Source organism: Microtus oregoni, unplaced genomic scaffold (assembly GCF_018167655.1).
Source record: "Microtus oregoni isolate MIOR12 unplaced genomic scaffold, Mior012 000071F_ref0000514, whole genome shotgun sequence".
Taxonomy (NCBI): domain Eukaryota; kingdom Metazoa; phylum Chordata; class Mammalia; order Rodentia; family Cricetidae; genus Microtus; species Microtus oregoni.
Window position 1 is genome coordinate 5,907,522 of NW_024543978.1, and position 15,953 is coordinate 5,923,474.

The following is a 15,953-nucleotide window of genomic DNA, read 5'->3' on the forward strand; positions in this document are numbered from 1 at the left end:
ATTTGCTGCTGCAGGAGTGGAAGAAGAAAAGCTGACATTTGGCCTCTGTTCTAGCACGCTCTGCCCCAGTCTCCCTCTGAGAACCGAGGCAGGCATGACTAATGGATCACAGCACTTCTTCCCACAATTCCTCAGTGCAGCTGCATGAAAGGGGAGCAGCCACTGTTGCTCAAGGGAATCTGCCAGCAAGGGAAGCCTGCTTGGCCCCTCGCTCAGGTCAAGGTGTCTCCAGGGCCGATGGTGAGATGACCTGTGTGTGCCTGTGTGTATAAAGCAGAGGTTGACATCAGGTATCTCCCTCAACCATTCTCCCCTTTCATTTTTGAGATAGGGTCTTTTGCTGAGTCTGCCGTTAGGCTGGATCTACTCACCAGGAAGCCCCCCGGGGCCCTCTTGTCTCTGCCTCCCCAGCGCTGGAATTGTAAGCGCACTACTGCCTTGCCAAGGACCTGAGTCTGGCCCGCAGCAACCTCCTAAAACCCACCTTCCCAGACCCTGAAATGAGGGCTTGTTACTAGGAGAAGAGTGGGTGGGGCGGTGGGGAGATGCAGGGGAGGGTGGTGCTCTTCAGGGTCCCCAGCTGTGGTCCGCTCCCCTGCAGGGGATTCAGAGGCAAAGCTGAATCCTTTATCTGGAGTGCTCCCACTTCCGTAGGCATCATTTTAGGCAGAGCTTCTGGCTTTGTGCTGGGGGCTTTTGACCTTTTTCTGGGGCAGGCTGATAGGGAGATGGGAGGTGTGCAGTGGCCTTTCCAGCCTCAATACACAAGATGCTGGCCTCATCCTGCAACACCCCAGTGCAAGAGCGGAATAGCCCCGGGAGGTCCAGAGCAGGCCACGTTTGGGGTGGAAAGTGCCTCAGTTCCCTCCCAGCGTTCCCACCTCCTCCTCAGCTTGTGCCTGCCTTCCCATGCCTGCCTCCCCTTGGCTCCCACTGTCCACAGTGCCTGAATCCACCCAGATTAGAGAGAAGAATCCAGACCCTCGATTCCAGCCTAGCTGTTTAGACAAAGATCCAGAGACAATCACTCTTGTTAACACTTGCTTCCAAGGCGGGTCACAGATCAGAGAAAGGTGATCAAGCGAATGTGTCAAGATACCATCTATAAACCTAGTCCTGTAGGAACAGAGGCAGGAGGATGACCACAAGTTCAAGTCCAGCCTTCTCTATGTAGAGACTTCCAAGCCAGCTAGGATAATATAGTGAGAGCCTGTCTTTTTTTTGTTTTGTTTTGTTGTTTTGTTTTGTTTTTAAAGCCTGTCTTTAAACAGAGTAACAAACACTGTCAAAGTGGGACCACAGATGTGCCTGGGGGCAGAGTGCTTGGCTGCTTCACAGGCACGTTCAGTGTCTGCCTGGCTCTCCACTCATGGCCAGTACCTAAGCAGGAACCATTTTTCTTAGCCGTCCCCTTTCCTTTCCTCCTCTGGTCCTCTGCTTCCTGAAACTTCCATTAGCCTAGCTGTGGAGAATCCTAAGCTTGGGAGTGGTCACACCCACACTGTCAGTAACAGAGCAGCAGAGGTTTGTGTTCGTCTAATGTAAGAGTTTATTGAAGATCCCTTACAAGCTGCACCAGTTTCCTTGCTGTGAGGGTACTTAAGCCGCTGGCAGGTCCTGTAGACTTGGAGATGGGGGAGGTGTGAGGGGCTATTTTGCTCATTTCCTCTTGGTGAGATTCACTCGGACACAGTGCAGGACTGAGCCACAATGTTCATCTAGTGACACATTCAAACACCACAATGACACAGCGAGACCGTAGGAGGTTCCCCCAAGACACGGTGGGGAGTCCTATGGAGATTCCGAGTCAGCTTGATGGTCTGAGGCGGGTGGTGCAAAGGCAGGTCACTCCAGACGTTCCCTGGTTGTTCTGAAATGCATTCCTGGTGGCCTCTGGGAGTAGTTCTCTCCTGTGTGGGTCCTGGGGATCAAGCTCAGGTCACCATGCTTAGTGGCAAGCACCTCAGACCAGTGAGGATCCTGTGGCCTTCGTACTTGGTCATCAGGCTTAGAGGCCAATGCCTTTACCTCTTGAGCCGTCTCACTGGCCCAGGTGCCCCCACTTTGCATGATCCAGGTGAGGCAGGGGCATCATTCGTTGGCCTCATATGTCTGTAAGTTCAAGAGTCTGTTAACTCTGCTATGATCTTGTGTATCCCCCGGTGTTTGCTTGTTTGTGTGTAGGTGTGCATGTGTGTACTTGTGTGTGGAAGCCAAGGCAACCACAGGTATCACCCACCTTGGTGTTAGGGTTTTTTCCCCCCCACTGGCTTGGAGCTCACCAAGTAGGCTAGCCTGGACAGCGTCCCTTGCTTCTGTCTGCAGCTCCCTGGCTTGCGGCTTTCAGGTTCCGTTTCTTGCTGTGCCCTGTTCCCCTCCCCTTCTGGTCTCTGGGTTTTGGAATCTTTAAGAGTCGGTCTGTGGTTCTTTTTTTTCTTCAGGTTGGAAAGATGACACGGCGGGGAAGCTGTCAGTGTCCACTAGTTGCTGTCTTGAGTGTTCGTGAGGAGTCTGAGGTTACCGTGCCCTATTTCAGTCTCGAGCTGGAGGCTGGAGGAAGTGGGGCAACCAGGGAAAGTCTGGAAAGATCCGCCTTTGCACCACAGCCTCAGTCAGGGGTCCATCAAGAGGACACGGAGCTGACTCAGAATCTCCACAGGGCTCCCCACAGTTTCTTGGCGGGGGGCTCCTAAGATCTCGCTGTGTCACTGTGATGATGTTTGATGTGTCACTAGGTGAACAGTGTGGCTCAGTCCTTGCACTGTGTCTAAGTGAATCTCACCAAGGGGGGAGGAGAATGAGTAGGCACCCCTCCCCCCTTCCAGTCTCCTAATCTACAGCACCAGCCAGGGTTCCTGTGGGAGGTGAGAGGAGGTGTCCAGGGTCTTTCCTTAGTCAGTGTGGGTGACCACCTTGGGATTTGAGAGTGGGCTTCCAAGGGGCTCAGAGCAGGATCAGTGGGTAAAGGCCCCAGGGAACTGGGGGAATCCAGTCCCTTTCTGGTGACACCTGTAAGTTTGAAAAAAAAAAAAAGCTACTCTTTATTCTTCTTTATTCTTTAATTTCTTTAAATACATACGCATACATATTCATTGTAAGTATTGTGCGTGTGTGTCTGTGTGTGCATGCATGTGCACACGCACAGATCAGAGGACAATTTGTAGAAGTCAGTTCTCTGCTTCTGGGGTCCTGGGGATGGAACTCAGGTCACCATCTTGGTAGCAAGCGCCTCGAGCCACAGAGCCATCTCAAGGCCCTTTCGGAGCATTTAATGTACTTACGCACATACAGTTTGGCATCTTTGAGGGTCAGTGGTACACATTTGCTTATTTCACTGCAGAACCCTTTTGGCTGCTGACCCTCTGCTCATGAGGTAAACTCCAGAGACCTTGATGAGTTTCAAACCTGTCTTCTTGCAGACAGGCTCCTGAAGCCCTGACGGTGAATGTCCTCTCCTCGTTCCCTGCCTGTAACAGCACAGCCTTCTGGTTGCTGTGTAAGCTGTCTCGGGCCCTCCACGGATGCCTGGTGGGCTTCCTCAGTGGGCAGCCTGCCAGTCCTGGGCTGGATGGGAAGGCGGTGGGTGGCCCCCCAGCTCATGCCGTGGCAGGAGGTGTTGCGGCTTCTCATCTGTTTTTCCACCTTTCTCCCGAACGACTTAATTTTGGTCTTCCTGGATGTGTAGGGCCTCAAGAGAGTGGTTTATAAAAAGCGCTGGGCCTCTCTGACCTCACCGTCAGGGCCGTTTGTGTCCTAACCCTGAGGTGGGCAGCTCCAGGCGCCTGGCGACCCGACCCTATGGGGCCAACTTCGTCTCAGGACTTTGATCTTCCTCCTGGGCCTCCCTGCGGCCTGGAGTGTGCCTGCTGGGCTGGCTCCAGGTACACCAGCCAAGGGCCTTCTCTCCTGACTCATGGGGCCTCTACCCACATGACATCATGCTAGCCTGCAAATGCTCTGTTCGCTCTCTGGATTTCTCTCCCGCTGCAGTGTTCTCTCTCCTTCTCTCTTTCTCCCTCCCTGCCCCCTCCCCCCCATCATGTCCAGAAGAGGGACGGTGTGGAAGGCAGGGAGAGGGAGGGAGGGAGGATCTGGCAAAGATTTTGCCACCCAATGTGCTCCCTACTTTCTGGGTCTTAGCATCTGACTTACGGTGACCAGAAGCCTGCAGGCTGTGGCTCCGCCCACCTCTGTCTCCACAGCAGCTTGCAACCTCTCCTCACTGGTCTCTGATCACACCTTCCACACTTCTGTTCCCTCTGTCAGGCACACTTGTCCCAGCAGACACCCTTGTCCCGGCCGTCTGGGCTGAATTAACTCTGCTCATTCTTCTTGTCCTGTTGGGGTGTCCCCGGGAACCTCCTTCCCTGGGAAGTCTTGTACTTTTGCTGTTTCCTTGATCTTTGTCAGCATCTTGCCTGCCCAATTTGGGTATTGCTGTCCTTGCCTCTGGTCCTCAAACCCCATTCTGGCTGCCATTGTCCCTCCAGTTTCTGGCGCTGGCATAAGGTTGAGAGGCAAGACATCCCAATGGTGACAGGGTTGCTGTAACAAGGGACCACACATTTAATGGCTTAAAATACAAACTCTAGGACTGAGGAGATGGCTAAGTGGGTAGAGTCCTTGCTGCCTAAGCATCCTGAGTCTGGATGCTCATCACATACACAAAAGCTAGGAACAGTGGCCACACCTTTAACCCCAGCATTTGCGATGGGGGCCAGGCGGGGCCAGGTAGAGCTCTGTGAATTCAGAGCCAGCGTGGTCTACATAGGGAGACCCTGCTTTTGATTGTAGTGCAAATTTATAACCCAAGTGTTGGAGGGTAGGGACAAGCGGATCCTGGGGCTCTTGCTGACTGACTGGGCTGGTCAACCCTGAGCATGAGGGCTCTGGGTTCACAGAAAGACTATCTCAGAAACTGAGATGGTGTGGGGGCTGGAGAGATGGCTCAGAGGTTAAGGTGCATTGCTTGCTCTTCCAAAGGTCCTGAGTTCAATTCCCAGCAACCACATGGTGGCTCACAACCATCTGTAATGAGAACTGGTGCCCTCTTCTGGCCTGCAGGCATACACACAGAAAGAATATTGTATGCATAGTAAATAAATAAATATTTAAAAAAAAAAAAGAAACTGAGATGGTGAATTACCAAAGAAGTCACCAGATGTCCACACTGGACTCCTGGGGAGGCCTCGGTTCCTAACCTTTCCTGGATTCTGGGAGTGTCCTCTCTCATTTTATGCTGACGTCTGACTCTCTGCTTTCTTGACTCTGTGGTGACTTGGGACCTCCCTGGAGAATTGCCTCAGTTCAGGTGTCCCCCATGTCTTCTCTTTGGACCCCTTCTGCCATTTAAGACAGCACACTCAGGTCCTGGCCCTCCACTCAGGACTTCTGAGGGTGTATTGTTCTGTTGGCTTCTCAGCTCAAGTCCATTTTCTTTTGTTTGGTGGTGGAGTCATTCAGTCCAGAACCTAATGCACCCTTGCCTGTCACCTCCTGTAACATGCGGTGTGATTCCTGGCTGTCGTTGTTCCAGTGAAGAGTGCCCAAATGTTTCTCTGTAACAGCTTGGGGCACCAGCAGACACCCTGATCCCTAGTCCTCTCCACTACTCTGTGGAGATGTCTCTTGGACCAGCAACACAGGAGACAGAGAGGTTAGGTGAGCAGGTGCCTGGCTGTAGCCCTGAACCAGGCCTCCTGGAGAGACCCTGGGGAATTCCAAAGGCTATTCTCTCCACCTGAAGAAAGTATCTGCTCCTTGCAGGTGGTGAGCTGTGCCTGAGGGCCCCTGCAGGTGGTGAGCTGTGCCTGAGGGCCCCTGCAGGTGGTGAGCTGTGCCTGAGGGTCCCTGTAGGTGGTGAGCTGTGCCTGAGGGCCCCTGCAGGTGGTGAGCTGTGCCTGAGGGTCTCTGCAGGTGGTGAGCTGTTCCTGAGGGTCCTGCAGGTGGTGAGCTGTGCCTGAGGGTCCTTGCAGGTGGTGAGCTGTGCCTGAGGGTCCTTGCAGGTGTTGAGCTGTGCCTGAGGGTCCCTGCAGGTGGTCAGCTGTGCCTGAGGGCTCCTGGGGGAGCTACAACTGTGTTTTGGGCTGTGATATTGGGGACCCCGCCTCAATTCTGAAACTTGAATCCAGGGCCTGGTGTCTGTTAAGTAAGCACTCTTACTGAGCTACACCCCTCTCTTTCTGTAATTCCCCCATCTGTCTCCTTTTGTATCTGCCTCTCCCATATTTTTATTTTGAGGCAGACTTGAGATTGCCCAGGCTGGCCTTGGGTCTGTAATTGTCCTAACAGTTGGAACTGTAGGCCTACACCACCATACCTGACTTGGAGAATGTTTAATCACACCACTTAAGATTTTATGACTGTCACCCAGATCCTTCCTCCTGTCCAGCCACCAGCAGCAGCATGATGACACAAACACTCCCCATCTTCGGCTGCAGCTAAGATGTTTTGCAGGGATTCCGAGGTTCTTCTGGGCCCTCAAGACACTGGGTGCTGGACCCCTTGACAGTGGTCAAATATGGCACGTCCCCCAAGGCTGGGTACTGGGTTCTGAAACAGGCCTTCACATGCAGTGGCGTGCCCTCAGATTTTCCAGAGGCCCCTGGGATCTTTTTTCTTCTTTTTTTCAGTAAGCTTTGGTGGTCTTGATGTGAGAAAATGTGGCCATCCCCAAGGGAGTGGTTGATGCCCCTGGGGATTGCAGACTAGAAATAGCCTCCCAGTAGTCAGAAGTCCCAGACAGGACTCTCCATCCTCCCACACTGGAGATTTAAAATACCCACTTTCCACAGCGGTAGAATTTTCCAGGGGAGGGTGTGTTGCGAGTTCCAGTGTGTGTGTGTGTGTGTGTGTGTGTGTGTGTCCTCTCACTTCCCAATGTTCACAGGTTTTCTTGTTTGTGTGTGCTTGCACATGTATTCGTGTGTGTGTGTGTGTGTGTGTGTGTGTGTGTGTGTGTGTAGGGTGCTCCTCCCTCTTCTCCAGGGTTAGGTTTTTGCTGTCCACTGGTTTCCTTTGGAGGAGGGGCCCTGGACCCAGCGGCTTGCAGTCCACAGTCAGGTGGTTAATTATTAACATCGCAGAGCCAGCATCAGGGTCAACTGGGGTTCACACCTTACAGAACAGGACTCTGGGAAAACCTGGGTTTCTGGAGGGGAGAAGGTGACCTTCTGTGTCTTGATGCTGTTTCTGTGTGTGAGTGCGATGTATGTGTGAGTGTGTGAATAGTGTGGTGTGTGTGTGTGTGTGTGTGTGTGAAAGTGTATGTCTGTGTCCTGAAGAATATGCTGAAGACTGTTTTGCTTTGTATTGAAACATTTAAAAACTTTATTTTTATTTTGTGTTTTGCCTGCATGCTGGTGTGTGAACTGCATGCCTGCTGGTGTGTGCATTATGTGCATATTGGTGTGTGCACTACATGCATTGTTTTTGCTTGCACTGCATGCATGCAGTACCCACAGAGGCAAGAAGAGGGCACTGGATCGCCTGGAACTGGAGTTATAGGTGGTTGTGAGACATCATGTGGGTGCTGGGAACTGAACCCCATGTCTGTGAGAACAGCAAGTGTTCTTAACCACTGAGCCATCGCTCAAGCCCCTGCACTTTGTTTTTGAGACAGGGTCTGTCACCTGGAACTGAGCAGGTAGGCTAGGCTAGATTGGCTGGGCTGTGAGCCCAGGGATGTCCTGTCCTCTGCCTCCTAGTGCTGGGATCACAAATGTGTGCCACCATGTCTGTCTCTTTAATCATGGAATCTGGGAATGGAACTCAGGTCTTCATGTTTGTGTTGGTAAATACTTTACCAACCAAGCCATCTCCCCAGTCCTTGCTATTCCTTTAAGAGGAATTAGTGGTGGTAACAGTCGGGAACGCATGCCCTGAAATCTGCTCTATGCCTCTCCTGAGCTTGGCAGACAGGGCCACGCTATACACGTCCGTGCAGTGGAAAATTAGTCCCGTCACACCGTGTTTTCTGGAAAGACCACAAGAACATGGGAATATGTTTCCCAGACAGTCAGGGCTTTGTTTATTCAATATTTATTTATTTAATGTGCAGTAGTGTTTTGCCTTGTATACTCTGTGTGAGGGAGTTGGATTCCCTAGAACTGGAGTTACGGACAGTTGTGAGCTGCCATGTGGGTGCTGGGAATTGAACCCAAGTCCTCTGGAAGAACAGCCAGTGGTCTTAACTACTGAGCCATCTCTCCAGCCCCGACAGTCAGGGTTTTGAGAGCCATGTATGTTTTCAGAATTGAGATTTGGAATGCTCCCTTTCCACCCTCTAGACTAGAGTACACACAAGCAGGCTTCCTGTGTAAGGGCTGCAAACTTTAGGGAGTTATTTCTGCAAGGCGCTGCCCTGTGTATTGTACATCACCCTCGAGCTTTATCCATCTAAAAAGATAGAGCATAACTCAGCCCTCATCGGAGGAGCTTCTGTTTGCAGTAGGTGGTGTTTAACACAGAGACCCACAGCTGGCCAGGGTTTAGAGAATAAGAGACAATGGGATGCTCAGCCTTAAATGGTGCATCTCTGTCACACACAGACACACACACGGCTCAGGGATCGTCCATTGCAGTGTGTAAGAGCCAGAGGTGGTGGGTGACTGCAAAGAAACATTGTCCCCTAGACACAACAGGGCAGCAGCAGATATGACGCAGAGCAGGTGTGACAGTGTGCACAAGATCTGTTCAAGCACTGGCCAGAAAAAAAGTACAGTATGGAGAGGGGAGGAGGAACCAAGTCCCACCCCTAGCTGGGTTTGTGTGAGGGAATAACAGAGAGAGTGTGTGCGTACATCTTCCCACGAGTCCGTCTCTTGGGTGCGTATGCACATGTATTTGGCGGCCAGAGTTTGGAATCAGATGTCGTCCCCAGGAAGGCAAACTGCCTTAGTATTTGAGATAGCACTTCTCACTGAACCTGGTGCCCATCAGTTCAGCTAGATTGGCTGCTGACCGAAACCCAGGATCCTCCTGTCTGCCTTCCATACACTGCCACACCCAGCTTTGTTTTTTTTTTTTTCTTCCTGTGCCTTTTATTTTTTTTCTTTTTTTATTGAGAAAAGGAGAAAAAAAAAAAAACAAGTTTCCACCTCCTCCCAGCCTCCCATTTCCCTCCCCCTCCTCTCACACCCAGCTTTGTACATAGGTACTGGGATTTGAACTTGGGTCCTCAAAGCTTGTCTGCCTTCCATGTACTGCAGCGCTGTTTTGTACATAGGTACCGGGGATTTGAACTTGGGTCCTCATATTTGCACTGCAATCACTTTGATGACTGAACCATCTGCCTGTTCTTTATAGCCTTCACATTTGCTCGTTAGTTTGCAGAGGACAGCCTGGGCTCCCCTCTCTGCCTTGTGGATTTTGGGAACTGAACTCTGATCGTCAGGCTCGGCAACAAGCACCTTTAACCACTACCTTGCCCATTCTAGTTTTTATTTGCTTTTCTCTGACAGCTGATGCAACTGGACCTGTTTTTCCTATCCACTGGCTGTTTGGCCATCTTTGGAGAACAGTCTATCAAAATTGACTACATTTGTCTGGTGTTGCCCATGTCCCACACAGTGCAGGTGCAGGGCAGATAGCAGGTGCCAAACAGGACCTAACAGATCCTGTACCTCCCTCCCTCCCTGCTGAGATGTGACCTGGGAGTTGGGAGAGGGGGACAAGGCTTAGGGATAAAGGTTCTTGAATTGTATTTCCTGTTCCACTGTCTAGTTTGACCATGTATAAGGCTTGTCGCTGGGACAATGACATGTCCCCATGCCCACATGTGTGAAATAGGAACCATATCCACAGCCTGGAACTCACTACGTAAGTCAGGTTCACAGCAGTCCTGCGTCGGCCTCCCCAGTGCTGGGATTATGGGCGTGTGCCACCGTGCCCAACTTGGGAGTGACATCTTAACATGACGGAGGGCCAAGGGAAGTTCAGAGTGCCGGCTTGGAAAGCACCCAGGCTCCAGGAGCGGGGAAGGTAAATGAATGCGTGTCTGTTCTTGGGGCCCCAGCACCTGCACCTTCTCCACCTCTGTACTCACCTGGGATGGGCAGCAGCCGTTGTGCTCTAGGTAAATAAGAATGTCCCAGAGGCCCATTCACCACTCACTTGCTCTCTCTGTTGTATGGCCAGTGTTCCTTTGCAATACTACGAGAGGGACCGGGAATCCAGTTTCCCACTCAGTTGAGTGTCCCTGCTGTCCCTTGCCTGTGGTCCCGCCTCTGTTCTGTCTCTACATCTTCATCCCACTCCTGCCCCCTCAGATAAGGCGTGGCTCTTGCATGCAAGCCTGAGATAAACGGCAAACTCCGCTGGCTGTGGGGAGTGGCCGCCTTCATGGTGATGTGGGGATGAATCACTTCTGTCCTGACACATCTGGCCTCAGTGTCCTGGCCTTTAATGAAAGAAGTCTTAGCATCCATGGGCAGGGCAGTCTGGTGAAGGCTTGCTCCGTCCTCTGGTCACAAGCATTGTTCCCTGTGCCAGCATCTGCTCCCACCTTCCTGCACATCTGGTTTCCTAGCAACGTCACCACCCAAGTTCCTCATCTCGTGCTTGGAGCAGATGTCCCGAGCTGACTTGGAGTGGCTTCTTTTTGCTCCCATCCGCTGACTGTCAGGGTAGCCAGCTGCTTCATTGACAGTCCTGGGAGTTCTCCAGAATCAGGGAAGCCATCAGGCAAGTCGGAGATGAGGCCAGCCAGATTTCCCTATGCGTGGCTTTGAAAGCCATGTAAGATATCCTCCAAACAAGATTTTAAAGTCACCTCTAAAGGGACATCAGAGTAGAAGAAGTAAGTGTGTCCTAAAGACTCGGTCATTGTTTTCATTCAACTTGGACACTGAAGTCAAACTTAGGGTCTTTCAAACACTGTGTGACCCTAACAGGGCTTCCTTGCCTCTGTAATAAGTAACCAAGAGGACAGACTACTGAGGATCTGGAGGACTTTGGGCCCTGAGGAATGACAGGCTCTTACCTCGTGGCTGATTTACTGGTCTAAGATCAGAACTTGTAGCACCTTAGTCTGTTTCTGCTGCTGCAACAAATTGCCCAAGACTGGGAAACTTACAAGAACAGAAATTCATGTCATAGTTTTGGAGGCTGGTGGTCAAGGCGCTGGTGGGATCTGTGTTCTGTGAATGTTACTGTTTCAAGTTGACACCTTGTTACTCTGTCCTTGCACAGTGAACTGCAGAAAGTCCAAAGGGCTCAAATACTGTCCCTCTACACCCCTCACAAGGGCTTGTCCCTCCGCGAAGACAGCGCCTTCATTGCCTGGTCACCCCCTAATACTGCCCCTCTACACCCCTCACAAGGGCTTGTCCCTCCGCGAAGACAGCGCCTTCATTGCCTGGTCACCCCCTAATACTGTCCCTCTACACCCCTCACAAGGGCTTGTCCCTCCGCGAAGACAGCGCCTTCATTGCCTGGTCACCCCCTAATACTGCCACATTGTGTATTAGTTTTCAACGTGAGCATGGGAAGGGACACGGTGTTCCAGCTGAAGCAATGATGTAATTCAACGTTTTCTAAATCAGGTGTAGGGGAGTGCGCATGAAAACCATCCACGCCCCCACCTGTGGTCTCTGTGATGTCATCCATGTCTGGAGTGCCCGCCACCACTCCCAAGCCTGGGTATGTGATGTACATAAACCACCGAGGTTCTCTGTGCCTAGACGGTTGGCTGGAGGGATGAGAAGGAGAAGACACAGCTAAGAGCATACATTGGTGACTTTGACCCGTGAGACTGCCGGTGTCTCACACCTGCCTTGGCACTGACTATGGATCTAACTAAGGTCTGCCCACAGCTTGCTCCCTGGCTTGTGTGTGTGTATGCACCTGGTGACTGTAGACTGCACTGTGGCTCTCAGCAGGGAGAATCTGCAGACCTCTAAGATGGATGGGACCGATGACTAGAGATGGCCAGCAGTAGTTAGGAGGAGGAGGGGACTGGGAGCAACTGGAGACTCTTTCTAGACTGGCGCTGTGTGTTGGCTCTGGTTACTGGCTTAGTGGGACACTCAGCAACAGGTCTGATTTGTCGAAGGCTCAGAGAGTTGAGTGAAACACGTCCAGACATGCCTTTTACGTCTCAGTGTCTGCCCAGCAGTGTGGGCAGGATTCTCCAGCTCCTAGGGTTGTTGTGAGGACTCAGCGACAGCATGCTTTTGACCCCAGAGCCTGGAGAGTGATCTGTGCCCAACCAACAGGTGCCATACTGATGTGTGTGTGTGAGCCACAAAACATACCCTGTTCCCAGGAAAGGTGGTAACTACAGGACTGAGGGCAACTGTCAGGGGCCCGGAGAAGGGTCCGGGTTGGAGAGGAGCTGCACTGTCCCCCAGTGCCCAGCACAACATAGGAGCTCTTGTATTTAGTTAACCACTGAAAATGTGGAATCTGAGTCTTGATAATTAAAAATCCACAAGAGCTGTTATGAATGCCTTATATATTGTATGCAGTGGTGGGGTGGTATTCATCTGTCCACCCATTCATCCATCATCCACATACCTACACGTCCATCCACCCCCATCTATCAATCCATCTGTTTATCTCATCCATACCTCTATTCACTGATTCATCCATATGTCATCTATCCATCCTCTATCATCTATTTTATCAATTCACCTATTATCCATTCATCCATCTATCCACATATCCATCCATGCATCCAGCCATCCACCCATCCAGCCATCTGCTCACCCACTCATCCATCATCTCTCTGTCTTTCATCTATCCACCTACCTACTTACCTCCCTCCCTCCCCACCCATTTCATCTATCTATTCATCTGCTCGCTTAGCCTATCCATTGATCTATCTACCCATCCTTCTGTCCATAAATCCATCTGTTGCTCCAACTCTCAGCCAGTTAGCCAGCCGTTTTCCACCTTTCATCGGGTGAATTATGGCTTTATCTTGCATGGAGCTCTTGGTGTGGTGCCAGACACATGGTGAATGACCTCCTTGGCATCACCTTCAGCCCCAGCAACTTGCAGGCTGTGTAGTTCTTGCCTCTCCTGTGTCTTGTTAGGGTCCCCTGACATCTGGTAGAGTGAGATGGCCTTGTTCCAGCTTTCTATTCCTGTGTGTACCTGTGTTTCTAATACGTTCTTTCCCCATCACGGCTGCTAAGTGGCCGTTGTGCTCAGGTCCTTTTCTGATAAGCCTGTGTGTAGGGGACTGGTGCCTTGCCCCCACTTGTCCTGTTACACAAAGCTTCCCTGTTTGCTAGGGTGCTGGCTGTCACGGTGGCTGAGCCATGACCTGCCTAACCTCAAGTCTCTTCCTCTTTCCAGGGAGTCGGACCTCTTCTTGTTGGACAGTCGTACCCTGTGGGCTTCTGAGGAGGGCTGGCTGGTGTTTGACATCACAGCCACCAGCAACCACTGGGTGGTCAACCCTCGACACAACCTGGGCCTGCAACTCTCCGTGGAGACCCTGGATGGTGAGTCTCAGACACCAACACCTCTAGTCCCAGTGAACCCCATGCTTTAAGCCTCCAAGGAGGCTCAGCAGCAGCCCACAAGCTTGTTTTCGCACGAGTCAGTGTCCTCTGGTGCTCCCCATCTCAACCAGGCCTCAGGAGTCTAGCTTCTTTTCTGAACCCAGCACATCCTCCTCCATTCCACAGAAGATTGGGAGTTGGGCAAGATGGGCCAGCGATGGCTTCACTGCTTACAGCTGTCCTGCATCAGCAGGGTTCGCAGTCATGTGACACATGTAGACTCCTGGGTCAACCCAGACCTGCTACATGAGAACTGCACAAGGCTAGCGCTCCGAGGTGGCATAACACACACAGCACAGCAGGGCGTACCAGACAGGTTTGTCAGCTTGTTACCCTTGGCACTCCTGGAGTCCTGGGCAATGGAGCATGGTTGCTGGCATCCCCAACCTTCTAAGCATTGATTCAGGTAGTATCACCCCAGAATGCCTTCAGACATGGCCAGATGTTCTCTGTGGGGTGATATTGAAGTACTGAAGTCACATCGGTGGAGAAGTCATTGTTAGCTGCTCCTTCCTGGCATCTCTCACTCTCTCTCACGTGTGTAATGGGCATGAGCACATGAGTGGAGGTGACCTCAGAGGCCTGAAGAGGGCAGCAGACAGATCCCCTGGGATTGGATGCAGGTGGTTTCTAGGTGAATGGTTGGGTACTGAGAACTGAGCTTGGGTCTTCTGCAAGAGCAGGAAGTGATCTTAATCTCGAGCCATCTTTCCAGCTCCTTTCCACCAGGTATTATATTATTGTTGTTGTTGGTTTTGTTTGTTTTGGTTTGGTTTTTGAGACAAGGTTTCTTTGTGTAGCTTTGGCTGTCCTGAATGAAAGGCATGCACCACGACCACTCTGGCACCTTCCCACCAGTTTTAAGGGGAAAAGGAAAGCAAATTGTTTTTATTCATTTTGGAATAGGAAATACTCATTCCTCCATAGTCAACATGATAGAAATGTGTTACAGTAAATAGTCCCCCCCCCACCCAATTTCCTTCCCCTAGATTCTGAGTTCCACTTTCCAGAGATAATTCCTGATTAGCACTCATGGATGCCTTTACAGGAATGATGTCTGGGTGCTTAAAAGCTTAGGTATAGATTCTGATCTCTGTTTCACTTCTCATACAAATGATGGTGCAGATAGACTTTTTTCATTGGACTTCTTTGGGACTGCCAGCTCCCCAATAATGACGCGGAGACTTATTATTATGAAAGACTGGACTTTAGCTTAGGCTTGTTTCCAGCTAGCTCTTATAAATTAAATTAACCTGTTTCTATAAATCTATATATTTCCACGAGCTTTTTTACCTCTCTTCCATTCTGTGTGTCTGACTCCTTCCTTGTCTTGCTGGTGTCTAGATTCATCCCCCTGAGTTCCTCCCTTTCCCAGAAGCCCCACCTAACCTCTTTCCGCTTAGCTACTGCCATTCAACTCTTATTAAACCAATCAGAAGGGGCCTTAGCAAAGACACATCTTCACAGTGTACAATAAGATTATCCCACAACATGATGGGTGTGTCTTAGTTACTTTCCTGTTCCTGAGACAGAACGCCATGACTGGGGTGATGCCATAGACAAAAGGATTTATTCTGGCTTAAAGTTCCTGAGGGTTAGGGTCCGTGGTGGTGAGGACAGCGTGACAGCAGGCAGTGGAAATGACGACAGGAACAGAAGCAGAGAGCGTGCATCTGCAAACAGAAAACATAAAACAGCAGCCAGAAGTAGGCGGGGCACTTTACTCTCAAAGTCCGCCCCCAGTGACACACTTCCTCCAGCAAAGCTGTACCAACTAAACCTTCCCAAACAGCGCCATCCTCTGGTTTCTCTGTAGCTTTGGAACCTGTCCTGGAACTCACTCTGTAGACCAGGCTGAACTCACAGAGTTCTGTCTGCCTCTGCCTCCCAAGTGCTGAAAATAAAAGCGTGTGCCACCACTGCCTGGTGTATGGGGACGTTTCTTATTCAAACCACCACAGTGTTCAGGTGACAACTTTACTTGGAGTTTGGTCCCATCATCTATTAACGAGTTTCTAATTCACTTTAAGGTGTGTTTTATGACCACACATTATTAGTGTCTAGACCCATGCTCTCCCGTGACTTTAGACCTGACTCAATCTTGGCAGTCTCGTCTCCAGCAGGCAGGTGGTCAGGTGGTAGAAGGAGAGAAATCCATGCAGGTTGTCCTCTGACCTCCACATATGTACAGTTACATGTGTGTGCCTCCCAGGGGGTTTACCAGGGCACCTTTCAAAATGTGGATTCAAACTGAATAGGTGTGGGGTACAGGGAGCCTGTCTTTCCAGACAGCCTTCCCTGCTCCCCAGGCTGCTGGTCCTTAACCCACGCTGTGAATGGTCCAGACTTAGATGTGACTGTCACTACACTGTGTGGACTCTTGCAGGTAGGACTGAGGTGAGGAGCCTGGCTCCGCCCTTTCCTTCTGAGCGGGTTAAGCTC

General features: G+C 51.1%; 1 protein-coding gene across 1 annotated transcript in view; it reads left to right on the forward strand.

Annotated features, from left to right (window-relative positions):
* Bmp7 (bone morphogenetic protein 7) overlaps nt 1–15,953 on the forward strand; it is a 70,900-nt gene that overhangs the window by 33,194 nt on the left and 21,753 nt on the right. Inside the window, exon 3 of the mRNA XM_041641896.1 lies at nt 13,303–13,451. Coding sequence (XP_041497830.1) covers nt 13,303–13,451 — 149 coding nt within the window. The remainder of the gene's footprint in view (nt 1–13,302; nt 13,452–15,953) is intronic.